The sequence below is a fragment of the Pleurodeles waltl genome, chromosome 10 (genome assembly GCF_031143425.1).
Source record: "Pleurodeles waltl isolate 20211129_DDA chromosome 10, aPleWal1.hap1.20221129, whole genome shotgun sequence".
NCBI lineage: Eukaryota > Metazoa > Chordata > Amphibia > Caudata > Salamandridae > Pleurodeles > Pleurodeles waltl.
In genome coordinates this window covers 885,289,337-885,304,718 of record NC_090449.1, presented here as the reverse complement: position 1 = coordinate 885,304,718, position 15,382 = coordinate 885,289,337, and the positions used below count along the sequence as shown (strand labels likewise).

General features: G+C 43.9%; 1 protein-coding gene across 2 annotated transcripts in view; it reads right to left on the bottom strand.

Annotated features, from left to right (window-relative positions):
- Positions 1–15,382, bottom strand: part of LOC138261990 (pituitary tumor-transforming gene 1 protein-interacting protein-like) — a 206,591-nt gene that overhangs the window by 43,877 nt on the left and 147,332 nt on the right. For both annotated transcript variants that reach the window (XM_069211608.1, XM_069211607.1), the window contains one exon: positions 8,049–8,095. In XM_069211608.1, coding sequence (XP_069067709.1) covers positions 8,049–8,095 — 47 coding nt within the window. The remainder of the gene's footprint in view (positions 1–8,048; positions 8,096–15,382) is intronic.

Sequence of the window (15,382 nt, the reverse complement as noted above, 5' to 3'; positions counted from 1 at the left end):
TTCACTGCAGCTGCTGCTGCTGCCAACCCCTCAGACAGGCATCTGCCCTCCTGGGGTCCAGCCAGGCCTGGCCCAGGATGGCAGAACAAAGAACTTCCTCTGAGAGAGGGTGTGACACCCTCTCCCTTTGGAAAATGGTGTGAAGGCAGGGGAGGAGTAGCCTCCCCCAGCCTCTGGAAATGCTTTGTTGGGCAAAGAGGTGCCCAATTCTGCATAAGCCAGTCTACACCGGTTCAGGGGACCCCTTAGCCCTGCTCTGGCGCGAAACTGGACAAAGGAAAGGGGAGTGACCACTCCCCTGACCTGCACCTCCCCTGGGAGGTGTCCAGAGCTCCTCCAGTGTGCTCCAGACCTCTGCCATCTTGGAAACAGAGGTGCTGCTGGCACACTGGACTGCTCTGAGTGGCCAGTGCCACCAGGTGACGTCAGAGACTCCTTCTGATAGGCTCCTTCAGGTGTTAGTAGCCTATCCTCTCTCCTAGGTAGCCAAACCCTCTTTTCTGGCTATTTAGGGTCTCTGTATCTGGGGAAACTTTAGATAACGAATGCAAGAGCTCATCCGAGTTCCTCTGCATCTCTCTCTTCACCTTCTGCCAAGGAATCGACTGCTGACCGCGCTGGAAGCCTGCAAACCTGCAACATAGTAGCAAAGACGACTACTGCAACTCTGTAACGCTGATCCTGCCGCCTTCTCGACTGTTTTCCTGCTTGTGCATGCTGTGGGGGTAGTCTGCCTCCTCTCTGCACCAGAAGCTCCGAAGAAATCTCCTGTGGGTCGACGGAATCTTCCCCCTGCAACCGCAGGCACCAAAAAGCTGCATTACCGGTCCCTTGGGTCTCCTCTCAGCACGACGAGCGAGGTCCCTCGAATCCAGCGACTCTGTCCAAGTGACCCCCACAGTCCAGTGACTCTTCAGTCCAAGTTTGGTGGAGGCAAGTCCTTGCCTCACCTCGCTGGGCTGCATTGCTGGGAACCGCGACTTTTGCAGCTACTCCGGCCCCTGTGCACTTCCGGCGGAAATCCTTTGTGCACAGCCAAGCCTGGGTCCACGGCACTCTAACCTGCATTGCACGACTTTCTAAGTTGGTCTCCGGCGACGTGGGACTCCTTTGTGCAACTTCGGCGAGCACCGTTTCACGCATCCTCGTAGTGCCTGTTTCTGGCACTTCTCCGGGTGCTACCGGCTTCAGAGAGGGCTCCTTGTCTTGCTCGACGTCCCCTCTCTCTGCTGGTCCAATTTGCGACCTCCTGGTCCCTCCTGGGCCTCAGCAGCGTCCAAAAACGCTAACCGCACGATTTGCAGCTAGCAAGGCTTGTTGGCGTTCTTTCGGTGGGAAAACACTTCTGCACGACTCTCCACGGCGAGAGGGATCCGTCCACCAAAGGGGAAGTCTCTAGCCCTTTTCGTTCCTGCAGAAACCTCAGCTTCTTCCGTCCAGTAGAAGCTTCTTTGCACCCGCAGCTGGCATTTCCTGGGCATTTGCCCATCTCCGACTTGCTTGTGACTTTTGGACTTGGTCCCCTTGTTCCACAGGTACCCTAGATTGGAAATCCACAGTTGTTGCATTGCTGGTTTGTGTCTTTCCTGCATTATTCCTCTAACACGACTTCTTTGTCCTTAGGGGAACTTTAGTGCACTTTGCACTCACTTTTCAGGGTCTTGGGGAGGGTTATTTTTCTAACTCTCACTATTTTCTAATAGTCCCAGCGACCCTCTACAAGGTCACATAGGTTTGGGGTCCATTCGTGGTTCGCATTCCACTTTTGGAGTATATGGTTTGTGTTGCCCCTATCCCTATGTTTCCCCATTGCATCCTATTGTAACTATACATTGTTTGCACTGTTTTCTAAGACTATACTGCATCTTTTTGCTATTGTGTATATATATCTTGTGTATATTTCCTATCCTCTCACGGAGGGTACACTCTAAGATACTTTGGCATATTGTCATAAAAATAAAGTACCTTTATTTTTAGTATAACTGTGTATTGTGTTTTCTTATGATATTGTGCATATGACACTAAGTGGTACTGTAGTAGCTTCACACGTCTCCTAGTTCAGCCTAAGCTGCTCTGCTAAGCTACCATTATCTATCAGCCTAAGCTGCTAGACACCCTATACACTAATAAGGGATAACTGGGCCTGGTGCAAGGTGCAAGTACCCCTTGGTACTCACTACAAGCCAGTCCAGCCTCCTACACTGGGGACCTGGTTAGCAGGATCCCAGTGAAAACAGTCTAAGCACCCGACAACAGACAAAAAGTGGGGGTAACCATACCACAAAGCGGGACTTTCCTACAATGACACCACAGGGGAGGTCACGAGCAGTGCAAATGAGCAGTAGATGAAATTTAGATAATTGATTGAAATTATTTGAGCTTTCAGGTTTTGAATTCTAACACTAATAAGCCCTAAAGTAAAAGCTTTCTGAAAATAATGCATATGCATCTCATACCTACATAGGTGTTTTGGTAAAAACACATTTAACTCTTTAGGGTATACACCATAATTTATTTTCTGTCATCAAAAATGAACATTCACACGGTCATAGGTTTGCATAACATATTCAGTGTGCTTCTACGAAAAATGTGTATCTCTATTTACCAATACGCTATAGCTCCCGAACCTCCCAAAGGGTTACAGGAAGAAACGAGTGACAGTTGTGATGCACTACTGATTAATATTTACCATTAAAATGGAGTTAGCAACAGTGGTGGCTAAGGAGGGAAAGGTGCATCCCCTTCGAACCATCACCCGCTTGAAATTTGATGCATGATCTTCTCTATCTACAGTCGGGGTTAACAAAGTGGTTGTCAACCGGCCACACATGTTTTTATTTTTACTGCTTACAAACAAAATCCTTCTAGCCATGTGTCTGACGGGCAATTTTGCAATATATTTTTCTCGCTTTTTTCATTATTAAATATTTTATTCTGACACTGGTAGTTTTTCAATGTACAGCACTATAAATGGATTTCGGCTTTGACAGGTGAAAGCAAAAATGTAATTATAAAACTCATAATAATAAGGATATTCAGAGGACGCCATGCACAATATGTGTCGTAGCTCGACTCCCACAATATCAAACACATTTCAAATAAATGTATCATTACGGATAGGTTAAAAATTGTAGTTGAACATGGAGCCATAATGTAGGTGTTTTCTGTTTGCTCTACGTAAACTGTAAAGTTTGAATCCACCCGACAGTAAAGTTGTTTAGAACGCACTTCCCAGACAATATTATTTACAATCGAGCAAGCCATGTACTAAGTCGGGCAATGTTTATACGAACATGCAATGCTTTGATAGAATCATCTCGGGCATCTCTATGTATTTACATTAGATATCGCGAGATCATCTTTTTCTGAGGTAAAGGAGCTTAAGTGAGAACTTTCTCTGTCGAATACATGTATTATGGAAAGGCAGAGTAAAGAGAAAGGCAGAGGCTGTGTATTCGGACATTATAATGTTGACAGCAGCGTGTCTATACCAGTTTATATAGGTCGCTGCAGGTCCACTGCAATGTTTACAAATCGGTTACATAGTGGGCTATTACTTGCTGAAAATATCTACTAATTGTCCATAGTTTCATTTTCCATATGTAGAATGAGAGAGCCTTGGCCGTCTTTTAAAAATGTGCTTAACCAAAACTTATTTACCATCCATGGTAGTTCCTCCGTTTGGTGAACGACAATGTTGAATCTACTGAGAGACTAACATTACCTCTTCCTTACAAACATCACAGCTAAAACGCTGTATCAGACAATATAAATTTACAAAACCTTGCATCGCAACGGGTTTTCTAAGAATCAGGCAGAAGCGTTTTAATTTACTTAGTTGTCTATTCCGCGAATTAAGAATAAGGGGCTTTGAAGCACTACAACAAATAATGCAACAGAAAATGACAAAGAAATCAAAAGGTTCACGGAGTACTATCAACATGGTAATAAAAAAAATAAAAAAAAGTATTCTTGGAAAATTAAAAATGAATACAAAATCACATTATACATACACAGTACGGGTCATCGAGCATTAAAAGTCATCTGCCAAAAGCTTATTGTAAAGCAACTCGTGACTGGACTTTCTTGAATTCATCCGGAAAAAAACCTAGCTCTCAGCTCTAGAACATACTTGTGATATTAAAAGAAATCAGCACTGTCCTCTAAACGTGCTAAAGGAATACTTCAACGTTGTGTTTTGTTTTAAGTTCTTCTTATTAAAGGGAATGGTATTTGATTTCCACTGCATTATTTAATAACGTTATGTGTAGGAGTGCAAGCGTTTTCAGCCAAAATGTTTCGCTCTGGCCAAGAAGGCCCACGATCTTTTCCATCGCTGGCACGATATAATTCATATTATGATTAAAACGAAAATAAGAACTGGTAACTAAAGCTAATAGATCTTGCCTTTAAAATGCTGTTTTTTCACAGATGGCCACTGGGTGTGCACATAGAGGTGCGGTGGCGAACTTGGAGTCATTTTCAAATCCTTTTAGAGAAACTGCGCAAAGATGGCTTCTGTGTTTGAATGCACACATAATGGGGCCGTACTAAAATGATTTTTCTTTCGCTTTCAGAAAAATCATTTCAAGATAGCCACTGCACAAGTACATACACTCATAGCTATCTTTGGAGGTTTTCAATACAATTTAAAGATGACTATGCAGTGTAGGCAGCTGTTACAATGCCAGGGACGGAGGGTGCTAGTGGGCTCTGAAGAACATAGTTTTTCATAAAGAGAGTTGAGCGTGGGCAGGAAATGAGGGAAAGACAGGGAGTGATGAATGCACAGAAATTCAAGGCTTGATGTCAAAAGTGGATTCTTACACGACATCCAATCAAAACATGGTAAGACCAATGTGCTCCTTGGGAGGGACACACAAAAGAACAGTGAGTAAAGCCAATGAATCAGAATACTGTAAGTGAGGAAGACAAGAAAATGGTTGAATTATGAGCAAAGGTGGAACATAACCCACTTTACTTCTATTTTGGGTACAACAGGTCTGTCTGCCAAAAGACAGCTAAAGCCACCTAAGTATGTAATGAAGCTAAAAGTAATTCGTACTGGAAGTGCACTGTCTGCTGTGGTGTTACTGATCACAGGTGAAACTATACACTTGAGCATGCGTCAAAAAACACAATAGGTCAAGTCTCAAGGTGATATACTTAATAGGTGCAATATGATTCAAGTAATACTATCACAAATTAGTGCCTAACACATGGTCCCTTCTTGTGTAATGGTGATATTAATTAAAACAGCAAAAAGTAATACATTCAAATTTAGGAGAGTAGTTTTCCCTCAACACTCTGTTGTTCGTTCAAGTATCATGCAGCATGTGTACTGAGATATGTTAGACCTGTCAGCTCTTGGTGTGGCTTCCTCTGTCTTTTTGGCTTCAGATCTCCTGTTTTTGATCCTCTGCTGAATTTCGTTTTTGCTGGCTTTAAGACGCTGGGCACTTTACCACTGCTGACCAGTGCTAAAGTGCAAGTGTTCTCTGTCTAAATTATATTGGTAATTGGTTTACCCATGATTGGCATATTAGATTTACTAGTAAGTCCGTAGTGAAGTGTACTGTGTGTGCCAGGGCCTACAAATCAAATGCTACTAGTTGGCCTACAGCACTAATTGTGCCACCCATATGAGTATCCCTGTACACATGTCTCAGACATGCTACTGCAGTCTGAGGGTGCAGTTTTAATTACAAGCTCGATCTGTCAAGTGCACCCGCTGGCCAGGCCGAAACCTTCCTTTTTACTTCATGTATGTCACCCCTGAGGTAGGGCCAGGCCACTCCATGGGCAGGGTTCAGTGCATTTAAAAGGTAGGACATGTATTGGTATGTCTTATATGTCCCAATAGTGAAATACTGCTAAATTTGTTTTTCACTATTGCAAGGCCTCTCTCTCCCAATGGGTAACTTGGGGATTGCCTTGAAATATCTTTTAAGTGTCATTTACCACTGGGAGCAGATAGAGATAGGGAGTTTGGGGTCTCTGGACACTTTAAACATTCGTCTTTTGGTGAAGTTGGTTTTTAAATTGTAAGTTTGAAAAAGCCACTTTTAGAAAGTGGGCAGTCTTGCTTAACCATTCTGTGCCTCTGCCTGGCTGTGCAAAACACGTCTGGGTCAGGATGATCGTTGGGCTGTTTGCGAATTCACTCTAGACAGTTACACGAAGAGAGCTGAGGTGTGCCTTGCATATCCTGATGAGTCTTCCTGGGTTGAGTGGACACTTGCACCTGATTAGGGCTGTACCTGTCCTTACACAAAGTAGTTTCCAACCCCCTGGAGTGTGTCTGGGGCCAGGGCAGAAAGGGCAGGGTCTTACGCACTACAAAGACTTTCTTTTGAAGTTTGGCTACTTCAAAAGCAGAAAGGAGTATAAGTATTGGACAGCTGAGACCACAACTTAAGAATCTTTCTAGACTGGGGACATTCTGCCAAGAAGAAGAGCTAGATGCTGTAGGAGGGACTACCACTCTGTCTGTTGCTTTGCTGTGCTCGCCTTCTGCTTGCTGCCTCTGTCCTGGGAATGAAAGGACGGGACTTTGCTTTCTACATACTACTTCCAAAGGTTCCCCAAGGGCTTGGACTGAGCTTGCCTCCTGTTGGAAGTCTCAGGAACATCAAAGACTTTATTTGTCAGCTCCTGGGCTCTCATGCTGAGAGTCCTTACTCACCAAGTGGTGGCAAATCCAGTTCCTGGGCCCTTGGGATTGAGTTCTGGTGCAACAAAGAACAAACCAAGTACCTTGACTCCATAGCGACTTCGGAACTAGTGTCGGATACGCACCGCTGCCTGCACTGGAGCTGCGGTCCCCGATGAGTTTAACAACCACGACCGTTGACGCAGGCATGACACCGCTGCAGTGCCCCCGAAGTCTTGCCACAGCCCTAGTCCTGAGTGCCGTGTCCCATACTCAGACTGTACTGCAGCGGCCCCATGGTGTGTTCGCGACACTAAAAAGTCGACACCTTGCATCTAGACCTGCTGGATTCTTCAACCCCACCGGATCGTAAGGAACCAGCACCTTAACACCAATATTGCATCACCTACTCTGCAACCGTAAGAAACCAATGCCTCAGCTCCCCTGCCTAGCAGCAAGGAACCAATGCCTCATCGGCTCCAGCGATGCCTCAACTCCACAATTCTGTGCAACATTTTTGCTTCCTCATAGTTTTCAAAGGTACTGTGCCTGGGGTCCGTGCAGCTCTGTGACCGGACAGCACTCCCTTAAGAGTGGCACTGGACTGTTGGGAATGACTCTGTCAAAGACATTGTAATAGCCCTAGTTGGGGCTATTGTGTTTCTAAGCGCTTTACTGAGATTTAATCTTTACAATTTTTTATCTTTGCTTTTTTATGTTGAATTTTTGTCGTTTTGGTCTTGTTTTACTTAGCTGAATATTGACTATTTTTCCTAAACTGGTGTGGGTTCCTTTTGTGGTGTTTTTTTCACTGTGTTACTGTGTGTGTGTGTGTGTGTACAAATTCTTTACACGTTTCCTCTGAGATAAGCCTGACTGCTCGTGCCAAGCTACCAATGGGGTTGAGTAGGGATTACCTTAGATGTGTGACTCCCTTACCCTGACTAGAGTGAGGGTCCCTACTTGGACTGGGTGTAAAACCACTGCCAACTAGAGACCCCATTTCTGACAAAATAAAACTGCAATTGTATTTAATATTTATTTTTAAATAGGGCGTTTGGATTTGGCTGGTGGAATGTAATCCTGTGAACAGCTTCTTTTTTATTTTTTGGAATGGTATGCATTTATACTTGGGTCACCTGCTTCCCATCATATCCCTTTTTCCTTCCTTGCTTGCTTTCCCATTCTCTCACACACGTCTCTTGGTCGCTCTTTCATCAGTGGTTTCTCGCTCTGTCTCAACGCTCTCACACCTCTGTGCCCATGACATATCTGACCATTCTGCTCTTAAGACTCTGTCGTCCTCAATACATGTACTTGATTGGCACGTTTTCATAGGTATGGGTAATTGCCATGCATTGCATAACACACTAAGCGAAACTGGAGTTCAACTTACCATATTTTTTGCGGATATCATCAGCCTTTACTTTTCTCTCACTTTTCCTATAAAAAAAAGATCAAATACATTTTACTATTGCATCAAATACCTTCTAAAACATTAATCGCTATTTCAAAGCATGACATGTACCTACATTGACCCCATTAATAATGCACTTACACACCTAAAATGGATACCATTTGTGTTAACATTTTGAAAAACGTGAATCTGCCCATACTTCGGGGTTTCTGCCACAAATCCCTCTATCAGTCCTCACAAGTGAATCAATGCTAAGTTAATCAGGCAAGACAAAGACAACAGATTTAGCTTTTCTGAAGTGACTCCAGAAATAGTTAACGTATTTCCTGCATAGATCCTGGCTTCTAAACACATTACAGGTTCCAAAGGAAAAGATTTACTATATATTGTCATGCTTGGTGGAAGCTTTGTGAAGCTGGGGTCATAATTGTTACCTATGGTCATGCTAAATTTTAAGCTAGTGGCTGTTGGTGGGGGCCTCTGGCATTAATTTTTTAAGCCCGTCACTTATTTTCCCTAATCTGACATTTCCTGAGAGCAAGAGAGAGAGAAACGCATAAAAGGATGAGGAAGAGAAAAACGTAAAAACCATCACAAAAGGAGAAAGAAGGAACCAGCAAGAGTGAGTGAAAGGCGCGGTGTTTTGTAAAGGATTAAAGAGACACGAGGTGGACTGGAGACTACGCAACCATGATATCTGGTGCGCCGACATTGAATAGCGGCAGCCGTAGGCTTCGGAAGAGGGCACTGGTACTTTACGGCCCATCTCTGGTTTTATTCTGACATCTTGCAGTAGCTAAAGATACCTACGTTATAGAGAATATACCACGAAAGTAGGAGTAGCCTGCTAGATTTATTAGTGGCAATGAAGAAGCCTGAAAAGACAGGGCCTCAGGCAAACTTTGCCAGCTGCTTCGCCCTTGCGACAGCCCTGTATATTATCACTTATGAGAGTGTGTAGATTATTAAATCCCGGATTCCCTTTTTTTATACAATGCAACTTTCATTCAGGTGGTCCTCAAATAAATTATTGAGAGCTACCAAATTCAAAAGTATGCTAAAAAAAAAAAATCAATGAGAACAGTGGTTCATGGAAATATTTTCGAAGCGACTATTGCTCGGTAGGTGGTACAAAACTGTGCTAATGTAAACAGTGGAGCAAAAGAAAACACAACATCAGCTGATACCACCTATCAATAGCTGACACAATTTACAACTATTGAACTGCTATACTCCTGTGGGAAGGTTCATGGGCTGCAGACCCCAACTGTGGCAGAAACCTCAGACAGCACAGCCACAATGTACATGTGGGTTGGTTTCACACATACAGTATTGGTGACCCTTAGTTTGTATGCAAATGTGAGCAGCAGTGACTGAAGGGCTTCAAATTGCAGTCTCATGCCTAAAATAGGGATAGTGCATTTTAGTCAAAATGGTTACCCTTTAGGTGACGTAGGTGAGTTGCACAAATGCTAGCTTTGCACTTCAGACTGTAAAGGAGTGTCTCGTCACAATTTCCACATACTTTTCTTACTGATAAGCAATGTAAAATTACAATGAGAAACTGCTTTCCGTGGATGGCTGGAGCACGACACTGTAGGCTGTGGTTGGCTGGAAGGGTGCGAGTATGTAGTGTAGCTTCTGTGGGGAGTGCCTTGGTGTCATGGATGACGAACAAAGATCCTCTAATTGTTTAACAAGGAACTGCACTTTAGTGTGTAGTGGAATGAAGAGCAGGGACAGAAAGACCACAAGGTTACAACACGTTATTGTGAACGGTTGAAACGTTGTGTGTTCTAAGTGTGGCCTCTGATGGGTGTTGCAATGTCATCTAAGAGGACGATCGTGATGGTCTTAATGGTGTTGCTGCGATCATGTAACGGTGCTTAAGCGCGGAGTGAAGAAGAGTGAGACATTGCTGCACGTATGCTGGTACCTAGCATTCTTGAGTAATCGTGAATAAACCTTACAAAATGCACCCACAAATGAGTCTTAAATTATAACTTTACACACCCCGACCTAAACAGTGCTTATGCAGTCAACGTCTGGGGGACTTCTAGTCAGAATAATAGGAATGATATCCATTCATTCAGACTTCTTCCCTAGTACTGCCTCCCGTCAGATTGTAAAACAAACTAAGGCAAGTCTATGTGTGCTTTTCGAACTAAATCCTGACTTGGTGCAGGACTACACAGTCCAGCTTGAATAGCTTTGTCCGTATCTTGCCTTTTTTTAAACCATCACCAGAAGATTGCCATATGGTCAATAACAGGAGAAGAAAGACTGGTGAGATGGTTCTCACGTGTCCCCAACCAATTCAACATTTTAATCCACACTGTGCCTCGATACAATCAATCAATCGATGAAGCACTTGTAAAGCATGACTTACCTACCATGGGGTCTCAAGGTGTTGTTGTGTCGATCACTTGAGGAGCTAGGTCTTGAGGTCCTTCCTGAACTGCTTCAGCGAGGTGGCCTGTCTGAGGTTGAGAGGGAGTGTGTTCCATGTTCGAGCTGCGAGGTAAGAGAAGGATCTGCCTCCTGCTGTGCTCTTCCAGATTCTGGGGATGGCGGCGAGGGTGAGTTGGGAGGATCAGATTTGCCTGCCTGGGGTGTAGACGGTCAGGCGGTGGTTGAGGTAGTCCAGTCCTATGTTGTGAAGTGCCTTGTAGGTGTGTGTCAGTAGCTTGAAAGTGATGCGTTTGTCAACAGGGAGCCAGTGAAGTTCTCCGAGGTGGCTGGAGATGTGGCTGTGGCGGGAGCATCCAGGATGAGTCTGACTGCTGAGTTCTGGATTCTCTGTAGTCTTGCTTGTAGTTTCTTTGTAATGCCGGTGTAGAGTGCATTGCCATGGTCCAGTCTGCTGCTGACAAGAACGTGAGAGACCAATCCTTCTTGTCTCAGTGGAGATCCACTTAAAACATCGTCTGCAGGAGACGCAGAGTGTGGGAGCATGACAATGAGATGGAATTGACTTGGTGGGTCATGGAAAGCGTGGTGTCCAGGATGATGCCCAGGTTGCGTGGTCGGTGGGAGAGTTTCCTAGGGTGGTAGGCCACCAGGAGTCGTCCCAGGTGGAGGGAGTGGGGCAGAGTACGAGGATCTCCGTCTTGTCCGAGCTGAGTTTGAGGCAGCTGGTTTCCATCCAGGCAGAGATTGCTCTTATTCCATCGAGGACAGTTCTGTTGGCTGTTGTTGGGTCATCGGTCAGGCAGAGGATCAGTTGGGTTTCCTCGGCGTAGGAGACAATGTTTAGGCCATGCTGTATAATAATTTTAGAAAGTGGGGCCATGCAGATGTTGAAGAGGGTCAGGCTTAGTGAGGATCCCTGTGGTACTCCGCAGCATGTTCGTTTGGGTGCAGAGTTGAACGGTGGGAGTCTGACATTCTGGGTTCTTCAGGTGAGGAAGGATTGAATCCATTCCAGTTCTTTGCCACGGATGCTGGCATACTGGAGTCTGGTGCAAAGGATGGAATGGGAGACTGTGTCGGACGCGGCAGAGAGGTCAAGGAGGATGAGGGCGGCCGTGTCTTTGTGGTCCAGTATTGCGCAAATGTTCTTGGTGGCTGCGAGGAGGGCTGTTTCTGTACTGTGATTGCTCCTGAATCTGGACTGAGAGGGGTCTAGGATGTGATGTGATTTGACTCAAGGAACTTCGTGAGTTGTATGTTGATGGCCTTTTCTGTTACCTTGGCTAGGAAGGGGAGCAGAGAGATGGGTCTGTACTTCTTCATCTCGTTTGGGTCGTCGCAGGGTTTCTTTAGGAGGAAGTTGGATTCTGCGTGCTTCCAGTCGGATGGGAAGGTGGCGGTTACAATGGAACGGTTGATAGTTCAGCAGAGATCTGGTGTGATAGTGGCGCTGGCCAAGTTGAAGATATGATGTGGGCACAGGTCAGAGGGTGGCCCTGAATGGATGGAGTTCATGAGTTTCCGGGTGTCTTCTGTGAAGATAGGGGTCTAATGGTTCAGGGTCTGGGTCTGGTGCTGCGTGGGGTCTGTGGTGATGCTGGTGGGGGTGGGTTTTGGTTCTTGAATCCTTCGTATATGTCCTGGATTTTGGAAAAAGGAGGCGAGGTTGTCGCAGAGGTCTGGGGGGCGGGTTGGGATGCCTGAGATGTCTGGGGTTCATGAATTCCTTGACTATAGAGAATAGCTCCTTGCTGTTGTATGCGTTGGTGCCGATGCGCTTTTGAATGGCAGCTTTCATGAAAGCTCTGATGCGCGCGTGGAGACTGCCCCTCTCGGGTGATTAGTACACTACACAAATCAACATAACAACTTAACTGTCAGTCTGGCTTTGTGTAAAAAGTTAGAAACACTATGAAAAAGAGCAGTCATCCGGACACAGACTGAGAATAGAGCGAATCTAGCTCTAACCAACAACGGACTACATTTTTGGTAACGTTTTCATTGCAGAAGGAACATCTCCAAAATAGAACAGGGGTGTGTGTGGGGGGCGGGGGGAGGTGTGTGTGTGTGTCTGTGTGTGTCTCTGTATGTGTGTGTGTGTGTGTGTGTGTAAGGAAAAACCAATGAGTGACTCGCCACATGTAAATTAAGAAAACCTGCGGGATCTGACCCAGAGGGTGGAGTACTGTCTCATCAGGGTGGCCTTGGACAATGCATAATGGTCAGAGGAGCTTAGTTTATACGGAGCATTAGCAAGGGTCACTTTGTTTAATTGACAAATCTACGTTTAAGGATTAAGACGATCCTCTGTGAACAGAAAGACTGCAAAAACATTTCATATCACACATTCTTGAGAAATTAAAATAACTGCATCTTTAACAGACTCTTTGACCTTAAATTATCCAGATGCCTTTGATCTACCCTAAATCTCTACCTACAAAAAAAGACCTCAATGATCTAAGTCTCATGCAAACATTACCAATCTTGCTTCTTAGATATGCCCGAGCAAACAATTAATAAATTCCTTAATACCACCTTAAATAAGTATACACCCACATGATCAGCTACAACTTTTCCAGGCATTTTTCTCTCCCTGCTCTCCTCTCCTTTGACCTCCTATATATTTCTTTCTCCCAGGAGAAGTAAATCAACTAAATCAACACAAGAGTGTACTGCAATGTGTCGACATTATGTTAAATTGCAAGTGTCATTTCTTTTTCTTACCTTCTTTTTACAATGGCAAACGAATAAATACTTTTTAGAACAAAAAAACTGTTCCTTCAGACCCCATTCCATGGTTACAAACTGCAATGGAATCCTTCCTATTCTCCCAATCAAGGTGCTGAGCAAAATGTTCAGTTCCAACTGGTCTTTAGGATCTATTTGCAACAATCTTGTATGTTTAAAGAACCTTTGCACCTTTAACCCACCAAAGGGAAGTACTATGTGGTCAAGTAGAATTAGGAGAAATGTCCACTGCTTTTCCCGGAAGCATGCAAATATATTATATGATAAAGGACCCTCCGCTTCATTCTCCTAAAAAAAAGAAGACCCAGGGGGCAAGCAGGACCTTGTCCCCCCTCTTAGTTCTGTGGCATCAGCAGGAGGCTAGTGCCATCAAGCCTAGAGACTTTACTGGACCCAAGTATCTCAATCAAATGTTGGAGACCCTACTCTCCAACGCCAACGTACCCAGATAGGAATTCTTTAGTGCAGAACACAGGAAATTCTTCTTGTTTATATCGGTTTCACTTTGTAGTTTATTACAAAGAGTATTCTAAAGGGTAAATCCAGGAAGCGACTGGTGATCTCCATAAGGAAAAGACCTAACGTTTCTAGGTTTCTCCTTTCCAGATTTTACATCAGTGTGACTGACTTCTTGTTCTGACATTCCAACAGGCATACATCTGTCTCACAGTTCCCTGTGTTAGAATGCCCACTGAGGTCTTCTTCCCACTTCAGGTTCAGAAACCGCGAGCACTCTGGTGAGACACCATACCTTATCTCACCTACTAGAAGTCAGCCGGATCTTTGGACTCAGTGAGGAGTGTGGTGAATGGATTCATTCAATGTAAACCAACAACATGAGATGCATAAACACTTTTAAACGCCATGACAAATTTTACCATAAAACAAACTTCAAACTGAATAAAGTTTCAAAGCTTTATTATAAGCACAGTGCTAATGTAACGTAAATGGAGTGGAAGACTAAATTGTAAAATTACATAGAAACCATAGGCTGACCAAAACGTCTAGAGAGATTAAGCCTTCGTAGCATCAATACTGTTAAACACTCCAAAAGCATAACACAAATCAGCAAAACTATAATATGCACATTACATTCAGATTTCACTGCAGATGATGGTGACATCAGTAAATTGCCAAAATCGTCAAAATTCAGTTAATCAGAGGGTAGGCCATCCTCATCTCCAATACGAATTTTGACTTGCATGTGTGTGTGAACAGGCTAACACATGCAGGCAAAACAAAAGGAAAGACAAAAATAATTTGGAAAAATCATCTAACTAGGGGAACTCACTATCAAAATACACTGGTGTTATTATCTAAGCTGAAGGGAAAAAAGAAACCACATTATGAATTATACCTCTCCTCATGGGCCAGCAGACAGGAAAGTTTCATCAAGCAGAGCGTTCACAGTTTCGCAGCATCAGCAGACAGAGGCATCAGGAAAGTGCAGAACACGGGCTGCACATACGGCAGGTCAACAGTTCAGAATTGATGGGGCATATTAGTACTGAACAGCATAAGCAAGTGGGAAATATAGGGCTAAAAGAAAACTCATAACAAGGACTGAGTATGGTAGAAGACTTGGAGAAGGACAGGAGGCAACAGTACGAGTACCCTGGAGGAGTCCAACAGACTTTAGCAGACTAACTAAAACTTTAAAAAGTCTCTCCCTAACTAGAAATATTCATGAGTTTCTGATTGGTCTTCCAGGCGGACTCATCTTGCGCACATCAACCAGCACCCAATCGTAACCGCTGACACCGTCAAGTTTGCAACTCTTCTGGATTTTCCCAGGGAAAACGTTTAGTCATTTCGATGAATTTATATAGTTCCGTCAAAATATTACATTTTCTAGTTAATTGCAACTTCAGGATCCTTTCCCACAGTACACAGGATGATTTAAATAATTCTCATATGAATTTTTTTAATGAAATATTTAATACAATAGGACATTCAACAATACGTCAGCAACATAGGGAATAATTAAGGTCAGAGGGAACAGAATGAGTTTGCATTTCTTCACTGCTACTGCAACAATGAATATTCTGCCCTAGTCTAGCTAACAAATCCTACATACTCATTAATACATATAAATCCTATTATCCACCTTATAATTTGAATCAAATATGCAAAGCAAATTATTTAACTGCTAA